The 14,200-nt window shown below is 58.0% G+C and overlaps 1 protein-coding gene across 1 annotated transcript; it reads left to right on the top strand.

The window, feature by feature from the left end:
• The first annotated feature begins 308 nt into the window (after positions 1-308).
• On the top strand, positions 309-13,260 carry EFNB1 (ephrin B1). Its single transcript, XM_032474488.1, has 5 exons — positions 309-1,229; positions 9,860-10,137; positions 10,893-10,985; positions 11,190-11,318; positions 11,429-13,260. The coding sequence occupies exons 1-5, from the start codon at positions 1,102-1,104 to the stop codon at positions 11,842-11,844; spliced, it is 1,044 nt and encodes a 347-aa protein (XP_032330379.1). The 5' UTR covers positions 309-1,101; the 3' UTR covers positions 11,845-13,260.
• Positions 13,261-14,200: the final 940 nt, after the last annotated feature.

Genomic DNA, 14,200 nt, shown 5'->3' with positions numbered 1-14,200 from the left:
ACAGGGCCTGCCTGGCCCAGTTCAGTGGCCTGGAGTGTTGACCAGGCGCACAAGGGTGAGAGCAGGCCGACAATTCTAGAGGAGCACCAACTTCCCACGGGCTGAGCGCTCTGGGAACAGGACTAGGAGGGACCCACCCCTAACCACACGAGCCGCACACTCAGATTGGTGCCATCGGCCGCGCGGCGTCCTTAAGAGCTCCCTGAAACCCCGCCCCCTTCCTGTTCTGGGGGCGTGGTGCGGGGCAAGGACCCCGTGACGGAGCTTGCTATTGGCTAAGACGAGTAGGGTTGGCCTTGCGTTCGCCTGAGCAGGGGAGTAGGCAGCTCAGCGGCGGCGGAGGGAGTCTATGCGCGCTGGACAGTAGTGGGAGGTGTGTGAACCTCGCTCTGGCCGCAGACCCTCGGGCGTAATCGCCGGGGAGTTAGGACTCGGCGACGGGACTACCGGGCCACCCGGCCGAGGCTTCAGAGGCTCAAACTGATGGGACTGGCTCGCTCAGCAACGTCTCCCCGCTCTTCGAAGTACACTGAGCGGGGCCCGCGCTGAAGTAGAAGCTGTCGAGGGGCGCGCAGCCCGGAGTCCCAGTGTGGCCTGGAGGAACGGATCCCGTGCCAGGGCGACCCGGTCGGGAGCCCCCAGACCGAACTCTTGTGGTGGGGAGACTACCACTTTTTCCCAGGGGTGCGGATCCCGGGACGGTCCAGGCGTCGGGGCGGCCACCGAATCCCCAGCGGGGAGACCCCGTCGGGGAGAGGGCGCGCAATCCCAAACAGTCTCGGGGAGCCAAGCGGAATCGGACGGGATCACCCGGGGGCGCAGAGCCCCCGTCGCGCTTCGTGCAGCGGAGAGGCCAGGGGACCGAGCCCTCGGAGGCCGCAGCTCATGCCCAGGTTGGGGGCGGCTGCCCAGTGAGTTCTCCTGGCCAGCCGGGCGGAGAAGAGCGACACCGAAGCCGGCGGGAGGGGAGCACTTCAAAGCCGGCGGCTGCGGAGGATGGGCGCCTGAGCGGCTCGGAGCGCAGCGCTGCAAGGGAAGGCGAGGCCAGCTTTGCTGAGGAGGCGCCAGGGGATCCCTAAGTGCAGCCTGACCCCCGGGAAGATGGCCCGGCCTGGGCAGCGTTGGCTCGGCAAGTGGCTTGTGGCGATGGTCGTATTGGCTCTGTGCCGGCTCGCCACGCCGCTGGCCAAGAATCTGGAGCCTGTGTCCTGGAGCTCCCTCAACCCCAAGTGAGTAACTTATCTGCTCTGGTCCCTGGGGGTTGGAGGCACTCCTTTGGGGTGAGGCCGTGTGCCCCCGAGTGCCTGTGGGAAGGTGTTCGGAGGAGGAGCGGCGCCCCATTTTGTCTCTGGCTTTTTCGAGTGTGTTTCCCTGCGGGCGGGCGGGGCAGGGTGCGGCGGGATGGGGTGGGGGCACTTGGCTGGGTTGTGACCCCTGGGCTTCCCAGCCCTCTCCTCCGCACGTCCCGGATCAAGTCGAGATGGTCGCGCCAGGCGGAGCTGGGAGTCCGAGCGCTCGAGAGTGCACGGGAGAGATGGGTGGGGGAGAGAACGCAGCCCCCTCTTGGGGCCCCTGGGAACGTGGCGGTTTTCGCCCAGAGCCGCTCGGGGGGCGAGCTTGACCTGGGCGGGGAACGAGACCGGAACACAGGTTCCTCGTTTGTTTAGCTGTGAAGGGACCGCTGCGCGGGACCCCACGCTTGGGGCCGCTGGCAGCGCCTGTATCCCTATTCGGGCTTCTCCCATTTTCATTTCTCTTTCTTCCCCGTTTGCCTCCCTAGCTTTTCGCTTTGCCGTCTTTTCTAGCCTCCCCCCCCCCTTCTCCCTGCTGGGGCCATGGAAGGGCGGGCGCCGCTCCCAGGCTCACAAAGGCGGCGGGTGGAGAGGGGCGGAGTGGGAGAGGGGTTTTGTTGGAGGGGGGTTCGATCCAGCGCCCGTCGGGGGTCCAATGGAGCCGGCGGCATAGCTTCCAGGGCTGACCTGGGAGGAGAGAGGCGGCGGAGCTGGCGGAGGGAGGGAGGGGGGTGGAGAGTAAAGGATTCCTGCCCAGGCGGGTCCCATTGGACCCCCACCTTCTGTCCCTCAGATTGGGGAGCTGTGCTTATCTTTCCCCAAGGGGGTGGGGAGGCAGCTACCTGGAGGAGATCCTTTCTTTTCTTCCTCCTCCTTCCCCTTTACAACCCCCCCGCAACAACACACACCTTTCAGGGCGGTGGCTCAGTGGTTTCTGACCTGTTAGTGGGAGTCGCTGGGCTGTGTAGTGACCTCTGTACCTTTTCCTCTTTTGGCATCTAGGACTCAGGTTGGAACCCAGGGTCAAAATTGATTTTCCTTCCTGCTTTCTGGAGGTCCCAGGGGTGTGCAGATACCACTTAGTGGGGAACTGGGGGCCCTTGGCCTGCCTTGTCTGTGCTCTGTGATTCCTGTATCTGGAATCTCTTCCTGTCCACTCTCCTGGGCTCCCTGCTAACTTCCCAGGCTCCTGTCCGCCTTAGCCTCTTAGGTTCCAGGGGCATGCATCTCAGCTCTGGAGTTTGAGAGGGTGACTTCTTTAGTTCTCTTCTTCTTGGATTAAGGTAGGGTCCTCTTTATTGGTGGGTGGGATGTCTCAACCAGGGTCAGGGTAGAGAGCTCCGCCTCAGTACAAGGAAAGGGATTGACAAGAATTTCTCCCTTACCTAGCAGCCAAACTGGATGCAGTGCTCTCCTAACAGCAGGGACTCAAAATGGTCTGGGGGCCCTGGGCTGCTCAGCCCAAGAGGAAAGGTTGTGAAGTGCCCAGTCCTCCCCACCCCCGTAAGGGTGGAGGCTGGAAATGCTCTCTCTTGAGCCAGGAGAACTGAAATCTGCCTGGGGTAGCCCATCATAGGGGCTCATGGGAGTGACCTAATTGCTCTCTCGGGTCTCTAACCAGAGATAGCAGGCAGCTCCACAGCTGGAAAGGAGCCCTCCTGCAGAGTGAGGGGGGTGGCTGGGAGAAACAAGATCTCCCTGAGCTTCACCCTTTTTGTGTTTTGAGCCTTTAGTGCTCTGGGCCAGTTTACAGGTTTTTTGAAATCTGCCCCCATCCCCAATCCACTTCAGGCTGAGAGCAGGCGTCCTGGGGGTGGTGGGGGTGGTGGCTGAGGACTCAATAGGACTTGCACAAATTCCATCCTGTAATTGAGCAGACCCTGGGAACAGTGGGGGCCTGATCCTGGTGCCCCTGCATGTGCCCCCCCCCACCCAGTTCCATCTACGCTCAGGGGTCTGGAATGCAGCCTGTCTGTGTGTGTTGGTGCGGGCTGGGGGGCAGGAGGACAGGAGGAAGGCAGTGCCCTCAGCTCCTCTCTGAGTGCTGGGGGCTGCCTCTGCCACCGCGCCCAAGCCTCAGGCTGCCACAGCCTTTCAAATAAACAGTCTCTTTCGGTCTATCTCTCCCTCTTTGCCTCCTGCCCAAGTTCTCCCTCTCAGGTCCTGGTCGGTTCGCCCTCTCACACCCTGTGTGAGCCACGTTCACCTCCCTTCCCCACCTAGGCTCGCCCGCTCTCCCTCTTTTTCACACTCCCTCTCACTCTTAGTCACTCTCTGCCTCTTTTTCTCAAGTCCTTTTGTTTCTCGCACATGCCCGTGCTCTCCCTCACAGGCTCATTTTCTCTCTTCCCTCCCCTCTTCCTCCCAGCTTTTGGTCTCTCTCCTCAGTCCTGTCATGAGCTGGCAAACCCTTCTCACCCCCCCCCCAAAAATCTCCCAGTGCCTATAAACCCTGCTTAATTGCTTCCTCCTTGGGAAAAAATCAAAATAAAGAAGTGGTGGGGCTGGGGGTATGTTTCCAGGTTCCAGGGCACGGGCAACCCCAGCCCTGACTGGGAGCAGGGAGCTGGAAGGGCCGACTCCAAACTCCCAGCCTCTTTCCCAAATCGGTGCTGGGGCCTTCCAGGGTGGTAGTCCCTGAGTAGCAAGAGCTTCTGCCTCCTTAGCCCCTCTGGTCAGCTTTGCCTGATGAGTGCAGGGTGGGGAGGTGGATTTGGGCCGGTAGAGGTTGGGAGGAACCAGAGTACGCACGTGCTCTTGGGTCGGGGGGAGGGCTGTGATGGAAGGTCCTGGGGCAGCCCCCTCCCCCAGCCTCCTCCCCTGAGAGCTTGGGGCAGCCGGCAGGCCTCATACTTGAGTCCTCAGCCAAGTCCAGCTGCTGCAGTTCAGTCTCTCAGTCCTGTTCTGACCCCTTCCTGCCCCCCACTCAGGTTCCCCCACCTCCAGGGAGTGAGAATGTGCCTGCGATCACATTACACCTTCCCTGCAAGGGGGTGGGGGTGGGGCGGGGGCTTCAGCTTGGCATCCGGGACCCTTGACTCCATCCAGCATGGGTGGGGGCAGCTGCAGACCCCAACCCAGGCTTGCCTGCTACAAGCCAGAGTGTTGGCCCCAGCCCCCTCACAGCTGTTCCAGCTCACAGTCCTGGGGAGGCCAGCTCAGGGGGCCCCTTTCCGGGGCGGCTAGGGACCTGACCTCTTCTACTCTGTCGCTGATTGGCCACAGGTGGGGGCCTGAAAGTGATGGGAACCCAGCAGCTCCTGAAGTTCCCTGTTCCCCTCCCTCCCTCCCTCCCTCCACCGCAGGCAGCCAGGCCAGGGCACAAAGGGCCTTGTAAGGCCGGTCTGGGGGCTGACTTGAGGGTTCCCTTTCTCCCCTCAGGCTCTCCATTGCCTCACCGGCTCTGCTGGATAGGGATGGGCGGGCCCTGATACTACTGTGCATCAGTGTTTTCTGGTGTTAGGATTATGGAGCGGGTGGGCCAGCCAGGAGGCCAATGGTTGCCATGGGAACCCCAGGTTGGGGGTAGGGTCTACCCTAGGCTTATTAGAGGAGCTGAGGTAGGGGGATGCTCCCCAAATGCATTCTGGGTTCCTTGCCCTGTGCTCCGTAGATAGCAGCCCCTCCTGGGTGCATTTTTGTGGTAGTCATTTTGGGTAGGGGTGCTAGCAGTCAGGCGTGTGGTAAGCTCCTTTCAGCTTCTTCTAAATGGGACTGTGCTTGGTGTGATAACAATCAGGCAGCAGCTGGCTCCTTCCAAAGCATCCTCAGATGTGAGCTCACTGGATGTTCCCAGTAGCCCTGGGAAATTGGAATTGCCCCTATTTTCCAGATGAGGAGGCATAGGCCCAGAAAAGGGAAGTGACTTGTTTAAAGTCAGTCAGCTCGTAGTGGGGAGAGCTGGGCTCTGTGCCTTTCTTTCCATGCCATCCTGCTGCCTGGGAATCTGGGAAAGACTGGGTTTGGGAAGATGTGCTGGCTCTTGCCCCCTTGGGTTCCCCTCTCACCTCACAGATGTGCGTGCATCTGTCCTTGTGACTCAGGCCCTGCCCATGTGGGATGAGCAGTGCTTGGGGCTGCCTCATTTGACTTTGCTAGGTCTTCCTCTGAGGGCAGCCTGCTCAAGGTGACCTGATCCAGAGGCAGCCAGCTCGCTGCTTGGCACTTTCGCTCCCGAGCTCCGAACAGCAGCCTTGGTTCCTCTCTGGGCCTGGTATCTCATTTCCTCTCAGGGACCTCATGGAAAGCAGGCAGCAAGGAAGGGGGTGTTCAGCTCTCCATGGACCAGGTGGGGCAGAGGGGAGGCCTGGTGGGGCAGAGGGGAGGCCTAGTTTAGTGTTGGTGGTGAGGGGTGACTTTCTCTGGGGCTCTCCTGGCTTCCCTGCCTCTGACAGTGTTGTATGTGTGCCAGGACCCAGCTGCTGTACCTGCCCACCCACGCCTGGGCGGGCACTGCTGGGACACGCCAGGCCTGCTCCTGCCGCCTCGGGGGCTGGGTGGAGCTGGGGGAGTGAAAGAGGAGCCTTTAATTTGGGGGCTCCCCACCCTTGCTGGGATGAGAGCAGGCTTGAGCTCTGGCTTGGGGGTCTGTCCTCCACTGGTCCTGCCACCCTGGGGGTGCAGGCACTGAGGTGCCAGACTTACCGAATCAAGGCCAGGGCTGTAGTCTTCTACCAACCTTGGGCTGGTGTGGCCTAGGACCAGGCTCTCCCTTCAGCCATTCTCTTTGACCACAAGTTCCTAGAGCCTGAGAGAAGGGTGAGAGGGAAGTGTAGACCTGATACAACGTGGGCAGCTTTCTAGGCACAACCCTCACAACTACAGGCTCTTCGGCTGTGGCTTGTCTGTGTGTGGGTGGAGAGGGGCTCAGCTCACTCAGCTCGATGAAGAAGTAGGGGGACAGTTGGCCTCATACCAGTACCAGCTACGGCCCCAGACCCTTCAGGCTTCTCTCCCAGGATTCTTTGCAGCAGTCATGGCAATACTTCTGAGCTCAGTAGGCAGGCTTGGGGAGAGACTTGGTCTAGGGTAGAGGGGAAGATGCAGGCCACAGACAGGCGCCTGAAGGCTCAGGCCACCTCCCCCAAGTCCTTTTACTCCCTGGGGTGGCTCCCTGGGGTCCCAGGGCTATCAGAGGCTAAGGAGGGAAGGCCTCGGGGGTTACCATGGTGACCCGCTGCAGGCTTCCTGCTGGGCCATGTCAATCCCCTTATTTTGCAGAAAAAGGCTTTGTCTGGGGGTGGCCTCAGGCAAGAAAGCTTGGCTTGATAATGGGGGGAGTTGTAGTTATTGAAAAGTGGGAGGTAAAGAGTCTAACTGGGCAACTCTCTTCCTCCTCCTCTCTGGCCCCTACTCCTAACCTGGTGTGAACAAGGTGCATCTTGCAAGGTCCCCACTGTGCAGGATGACCAGCATCAGACCTGGCCTCGGTTGCCCCTCGCCACTTTCTTGGGCTTTTCACAGGCCCAGAAGCACTTTTCGCGGTGGTGGGGACAAGGCTGAGAAGGCACCATCACAGGGGACCAGGGTCAGAGAAGTCGGGTCTGATCAGGCTCCTCTCCCTTCTGCACTTTCAGGGGAAGGTGAGTTTCCCTCTGTCAGCTGCTGTGCAAATGAACTTATGAATATTTATGAACCCTGTTTCCTGAGGTTGACAAGAGTCCGAGGGGTGTTAGGGGCACTAGTCCTCTCTTCTCCCTCCTCCCCCACCCACTATTTAGACATCTGTTTCCTCAGTTTCTCTGGGTTCAAGGCAGAACCCCAAGTAGGTGGAAGCCCTGTGTTCTGATTCCAGGGCTCCAGAGCCTGAGGGGCAATGGGAGACTGCGCTCAGGGCAGACAAGACTCCCTGGTGTGAGTAAGGTGGGCCCAGTAGTTAGAAAAGTGAGCTTTGCAGGCCCTGTGTCTATCTGCTGTCACCTCCAAGTAGGGTCTTGTGGATATGCAGCTGTCCATATGGATTCAGCCAATATTTTAGGTCCTCTTAAAACCCTAGGGGTTAACATCCTGGGTGAGTTTAGTGTCCTTCAACAGGCTTTGAGCACCCTTCTTCAACTGAAAGATTTGTCTGATCACTCATTCCTTCACATGAGGAGCCTGGACTCAGTGGGTCTTGAAGGTTCTTTCTGGCTCTAAGATGTTAGAAGTTGTCTAATCCTGCTGTCTGGAGGGAACCAGTATGAGGATTGGAAAGTAAAAAGTACCTTGGGAATGATGGGGGCTTCAGTGAAACTTCTTGGCTTTTTGTCGTGCATGGAGTGGGGGCATTTTCTCTCCCATGTTTGTGTGGGCCTCCATCCCATGCTTGCTTTCTTCCCAGCCCTCTGGAGTATGGTAAAGCCAGATCCCAAGAGGGGAGGCCGTCTGGTTGTGGCCTTTACCTTCCTACACAGCAAGATGGCAGGTCCCAGCTTGGTGGAACCTCACTGGCCATGGAGAGAGTGCTGCTGTTCTTCATCTGCTTTATCTACTTGCTCTAGTTCCCCTACTCACCTCCTTGGGTATCATTTCTCTCCCCTGGGTGAGGACACTGAGCTCCCAGTAGGCCCTCAGGAAGTGGAGCCATAGTCTTCCACCATCAGCTTTGTTCTGTGGAACCACTATCTTCAGCCCCTCATTGTCCTTCCTGCTAGAAAAGTCTGACCCCTGTTGGAGAAAACCCACACTGCTTGCTGTGACCCTCACCTTTCAGTCTGGCCCCAGCTGAGCTTTTCCACCTCTTCTTCTGCCCCTCTCTACCCATCACTAGGCCAATCACTGGCCTGGGTTTTGTGTCCCAGCCACTGCTGTCCATTCTTGCTGTATGTTGACTTCTTATTCTTCCCCTAGGACCCGCTTTCATACAACTCTTTCTGGGGGACCATCTCTGACCATCCTGTCGGATGAGCTGTCTTCTGCCTCTCACTGCCTCCAGCCCTTGTCTTATTTTTTTAATGGGGGTACTAGGAATAGAACCCAGGACCTTGTGCATGCTAACCATGAGCTCTACCACTGAGCTATTACCACACCTCCCCACCTCAGCCCTTGTCTTTTAAACCAGCATCCTTGCACATAGCCTCTAGATAGCCTGCTGCTGTCTGGGCTGTAGCTTGGGCCATTTGCTTTTTGACCCACACCAGATAGTAAAGTCCTTGAGGATGGGACTGTATCTTCCTTTCCTATTTCCCACCCAAGAAGTAAGACTGGGCTCATGGGTACTACTTGGTGTTAATATTGGCCTCCTGCCTCAGCAGACCAGACTATTTCTAAGCAGGAGTCAAATGGTTGAGTGCCTACTGTGTGTTGGGTGTTCTCCATATCCCATTGTGTCTCCCCTCCACGGTCCTGGGAGGTGGGGCTCGTCCCACCTCCAGTTTGTAAGTGAGGACACTGAAGCTTAGGGTGATCAGGCAGCTCATCCAAGGTCTCAGAGCTAGTAAGAGCCACCATCTATCTGACTCCAAAATCTGTCTTATTTCTCCTACATCATACTGCCTTACTCCCAGCTCCAGCCTGCCCAGGCTCAGACATGGCTGAGAGAGCACCACTTTCTTACTGTGTGCTTAGGCAAGGACAGGGTGATGTGAATCGGTGGCCATGGACAGCTGCCCTCCCCTGCTATTTCCCAGTGCCTGGCCTTCTGGATTAGAAGACAAAGCTGGCTCAGGAGACTTTTGTCCATCTCCTCTCAGGATCAGGAGCAGAGGCACTATGGAGGTGGGGGGATTAGAATGCAGGTGAGCGAGGTTCCTGGGGCCCTGTCTTAGATGATCTGTTGTCCCTGCTTGGACGCCTTTTCCCGGGCCTCTGTTTTTCTTAGCAGTGAGACTGGTCAAGTTTGGGGATTTAGACTCTTGCGTTATGGAGGTGGGATGGGCCCCAGTAGGATAAGGGGCAGTGAGAGTGGGAAGTGCAGAGAGCTGTGTGGAGCTGCACCTGGCTAGAGACTGTGCCCATTACCCCTTGGCTCCAGGCCATGCCTGTTTCTATTTCCCCATCATGCCCAAGACTAGCAATGATGGGGGAGAAGACATGGGTCCCAGACAGGTTGCACACCCCCAGCCGTTGGCTGGGAGCTGTGGGGGTGGTGGCCAGGGCATGTGTGGACTTGCCATGCGTGTGTTTCTGTGTGTGTGTGTATGTGCACGTGCACATGCACACACACATATGCTGGGGAGGTGGCAGCTGTGGCTGTGAAGGAATATGAGTGGGCTAGGGGTGGGAGGAGGACAGGGCTACCACCTCCAGGCAGCCCAGGCCTGACACCTTGGTGCCCAGCCCATCTGCCACGTCAGCCCCCTGCAGAAATGCCACATTAGGACAAAGGGCTCCCCCAGCTAGGCAGTGCCCCACCCGGCCAAGCAGTCAAAGCCTGGCAGCCTTGCCCATGGGCCACCCCTTCCACACCCTGCTGGCAGTGTGGTTCTCTCTCCCCACCCCCAGCCTGAGGATGGAGGAAGGACAGAATACCTCTTCTCGCCATCTTTACCCAGTTGGCCCAGCCTGGCCCTCATCGTCTGCTCCCCTGGTCCTGGGGATGGTCTGGGACTCCCAATCCTGAGGCTGATGATCTCTTCCCTCCTTGGCAGGTTCCTGAGCGGGAAGGGCCTGGTGATCTACCCAAAGATTGGAGACAAGCTGGACATCATCTGTCCCCGAGCAGAAGCTGGGCGGCCGTATGAGTACTACAAGCTGTACCTGGTACGGCCTGAGCAGGCAGCTGCCTGCAGCACTGTGCTCGACCCCAACGTGCTGGTCACCTGCAATAGGCCAGAGCAGGAAATCCGCTTCACCATCAAGTTCCAGGAGTTCAGCCCCAACTACATGGGCCTGGAGTTCAAAAAGCACCACGACTACTACATTACCTGTGAGTTCCCGCCTACCACGTGCTTCTCTGCTGTCCCATAGCAGTGGGAGCTTCTGAGTAGCACAAATAGACTGCACACAGTTAAGGCTGGGCCTGATCTGGTCCCCTTTGAAGACTGGTGTACTCTCCTTGTAGCCTGGTCTTAGAATTCAGGCCCCAGCTTTTACCAAGGGGACTGCTGCTAGCCCGCCCTGGCTCTAGGATTTGGGTGGGAGAGGGCTCCGGTTCATGGTGCTCTCTTATTTTCTTTGCCCACCTAAGCTCTAATCTTGGGAAGGGCAGAGTTGGTAGAGCTTCAGCCTTTCTCTTCATGGGAAACTGAGGCCTCAAGGGGTGAAGGGGCTTCTTTTGCCCTAGATCACACAGGGAGTGAGTTAGGGAGAGGACTGGGACTCCAACCCAGTTCTCCTGACCCCTAATCTAGGATTCCTTCCAGTCTGCATAGAAGCCTCTGTCAGCATACCAGTTCAAATTGCTTTGCCTCTGAGCAGCTTCGCCCAAGGAGAAGACACACATAGTTTCCACTGAGAAAGAAGCACCAGGGCCTGGTCATGATCGGGGAGCAGCACCCTTGCGGGAGGGGCTAGTTCCTAGATTCTGTTGCTAGTGGGAGGAGAGAAGTAGAAAGGTTCCCAGCTAGGTAGGAGCTGCTTGCAACTTCCCAACTCCCACTTCTATCCTTATCGGCTAAGCCAGCAGTAGGGCTTCTGGGCAGACCCCTCCCTCCCTCTGACTGCTCTGGCCTCTTGCTGCAGCCACATCCAATGGGAGCCTGGAGGGACTGGAGAATCGGGAGGGAGGTGTGTGCCGCACACGCACCATGAAGATCGTCATGAAGGTTGGGCAAGGTAAGCGCCCAGTCCAAGGGCTCCCCAGCTAGGCTTGTGCAACAGATGTTCCTGACTGGGCATGGGGATGTGGGTAGCAGAGGGGCCAGTAGGGGTAGAGGATCTGAGGTCTGGGATCTGGGCTGTTCTTGGCCCCTGCTAAGTAACTGAGGCATCTATGCTGCTGGGGTACCCCAACCTCACCTGTCCTCTCCTCACCCCCAGACCCCAATGCTGTGACACCAGAGCAGCTGACTACCAGCCGTCCCAGCAAGGAGGCAGACAACACTATCAAGATGGCCACGCAGGCCCCTGGTGGTCGGGGCTCCCCAAGTGACTCTGACGGCAAACACGGTGAGTGTCTGGGTGTCTCCCAGAGGGCAGAAGGATCACTCGGCTGCCCTTTCAGGCCCTGTCCCTGGGCTCCTGGACTGACCTCCCTCCCCTCCCTTCCCCTTCCACAGAGACTGTGAACCAGGAGGAGAAAAGTGGCCCAGGCGGGAGTGGAGGCAGCGGCAGTGGAGACCCTGACAGCTTCTTCAACTCCAAGGTGGCGTTGTTCGCAGCTGTCGGCGCCGGCTGTGTCATCTTCCTGCTCATCATCATCTTCCTGACCGTCCTGCTACTGAAGCTGCGCAAGCGGCACCGCAAGCACACGCAGCAGCGGGCACCCGCCCTCTCACTCAGCACCCTGGCCAGTCCCAAGGGGGGTAGTGGCACGGCGGGCACCGAGCCCAGCGACATCATCATCCCCTTACGGACTACAGAGAACAACTACTGCCCCCACTATGAGAAGGTGAGTGGGGACTACGGGCACCCCGTCTACATCGTCCAGGAGATGCCGCCCCAGAGCCCAGCGAACATCTACTACAAGGTCTGAGGGCCCCGGTGGCCTCGGCCCTGAGGGACAGTCAGCCGGGACTGCACCTCTCCTTCCTCACCCACGCCCCTCCCCTTGCCAGCTGTGCCCACCTTTGTATTTAGTTTTGTAGTTTCTTGGCTTTTATAATCCCCCTTTTGCCCTGCCCCCTGGGCTTCGGAGGGGGGTGCTTGTGCCCCCAGCCCCCATGCTCTTGTGCCTTCCCCCTCTGGCCAGGCCTCTGGGCTCTGCGGGGGCGCCCCTTCTTGGAGGGCAGGGTCGGATGCTGATGGACAGCAGGCAGGGACATGTCCCCTGGCCCTGCCCCTCCCGCCCCCTTCCTCCTTCCCCAGGACTGCTTGTCCGCTATCATCACTGTTTTTAATGTTTTTGTGTTCATTTTTTAGCTGTCAACTCATTTTCATCTGTTTTTTTGAAGGAAAATGGAAAAATGGAAAAGGCAGCCCCTCCCCAGGCTTTCTGAGCCTGCCCTACCCCAGTATCGGGGGCCTGGGGCAAGATGTGGCCAGCAGGGAAGCATAGGATGGCATTTCTTTTATAAACTCTGTAGCATTTTAGGGGGGAGGGGGCAGGCCAGGGCTGTTCTTGCCCACAGGGGAAGACAGGAGTGCCGTTGGGCAAGGTGTCTCACCCTCCCCCACTGACCCTCCTTCTACAGTGCTGATCTTGGCAATGGGGTAGTGGCTGCCACCCTTCCACCAAAAAAAAAATCCCTTCCTTGTGGGATTCTTGGGCATCTCCTGCCTCCCTCACTCTCACGGTAATTAACGTCTTAATTGGCTGTTGCCTGGGGAACAGGAGAGCTGCTGCAGGCAGATGACCTCATGGGGGGTGGAGGGAGGTGAGGTGCCCAGGTGGCTATTTGCCTTGCAGAGCTGGGAGTTCCCCCCTCTCCCCCTTGCCCTGTTCTCCCCTCACCCTTGGCATCCTTCAGCCTGGTGGGGAAAGAGGCCCAGGGCAGAGAACTAAGCGGGTATAAGGCCAGGTGGCCTGCTCCTTTTCTGGGCTCTAGCACAGGTGGGTACCCCTCCCCATCCAGCCCCCGCCAACCCCCCGATCTTGGGCTGGGGCTTGGAAAGAGGAAGAGGCTTCCCAGGGATGGGCCAGCACGCCGTGCACTTTGACCCCGGCTCCTTGCCAGCACGGCTGCTAACAGACTGCCACTTGCGGGTGCCTTGAAGGAGCTCCCAGAGTGGCTATGGAAGGAGCTGGGCCTTACACCATCCACCTCCACACTGCCTCCTGGCCAGCTGCCCACCCCAGTGCCGGGTGGGAGAGGGAGCGAGACAGCCAGCCCCTTCCAGGTGGCAGTTGGAAGGGTTTTTTTTGTTTTTGTTTCTGTTGCCATTTGTGTAAATACTAGTCTTTTTGGAAAAAAATAATGTAAAGATGTTTTGTATAAACTCTGAATTATTTTCTTGTTGCTTTTTTCTTAGAAAAAAATGAGAACTAAAAAAAAAAAATTAACCACATGGAGAAATGGGTGTAAAATGGTGTCATGATGTTGGGGAATGAAGTGTATGTGTCTGAGTGAGTATGTGAGTGAGTGAGAGAGAGACACTGCGTGTGTGTGTGTGTGTGTGTGTGTGTGTGTGTATGAGATTTCCTGTGCCCAAAACACTGGTGATCTGGGCAGGTGTCAGAAGATGGTGGCCGTCCTAGCGGAGCAAGATGTTTCAAGTGCTCTGTGCCCTTCCTGCACTTGTCACAACTTCCTCTGCCCTCTCATCCGCTGGAGCCTGTGACCATATCCTCCTGTCTGTCCTGTTACCGCTGTGGCATAGGCCATGGGCATCTGCCAGGTCTGGCAATAGGCTCAGCTGGAGAGTGTTGATGGGGGAGGGGATGTTCCCATGGGGACCTGGGTGTGTCCACAAGTACTGCCACTACCTGGCTGGGGCGAGATCTGAGACCTGCTGGCAGGCCCAGCCCTGCCCTGCCTCAAGACACCTGGAGGTGGGTAGAAATAAATTCCCAAGAGCTGGGCTGCAGCTGTGGCCCACTGGGTACTAAAGCTACTTCAGGGCTGTCCAGTTCACTTCTTAGCCAGAAGAGTCTTCCTTCTCCTACACACCAGAGCTCTCACCATGGCATCCTCGGGGGCTTCTGGTTGACAGTTGAAGCCCTCAAACTATAGCAGCCCTGAGCACCAGCACCCAGATTCCCTCCCATGGGCTGACAGCCTAAGAGCGTAGTGAGGGCCCCAAAGAGGGTTTGGCCCCAATCCCACAGCAGGGATATAGGCTAGCAGGGCCTGAAGCAGCCTGCAGGTCTTCAGGGCAGGATAGGGGGGTACTCCCTGTGGAAATGGCTGAGACAGATGTCAGGAGAGGACAAGTGGGATCCCCATGGCTAA

Source organism: Camelus ferus, chromosome X (genome assembly GCF_009834535.1).
Source record: "Camelus ferus isolate YT-003-E chromosome X, BCGSAC_Cfer_1.0, whole genome shotgun sequence".
Taxonomy (NCBI): Eukaryota; Metazoa; Chordata; class Mammalia; order Artiodactyla; family Camelidae; genus Camelus; species Camelus ferus.
The sequence above is the reverse complement of the archived record's forward strand: the minus strand, read 5'-3'. Positions and strand labels throughout refer to the sequence as shown.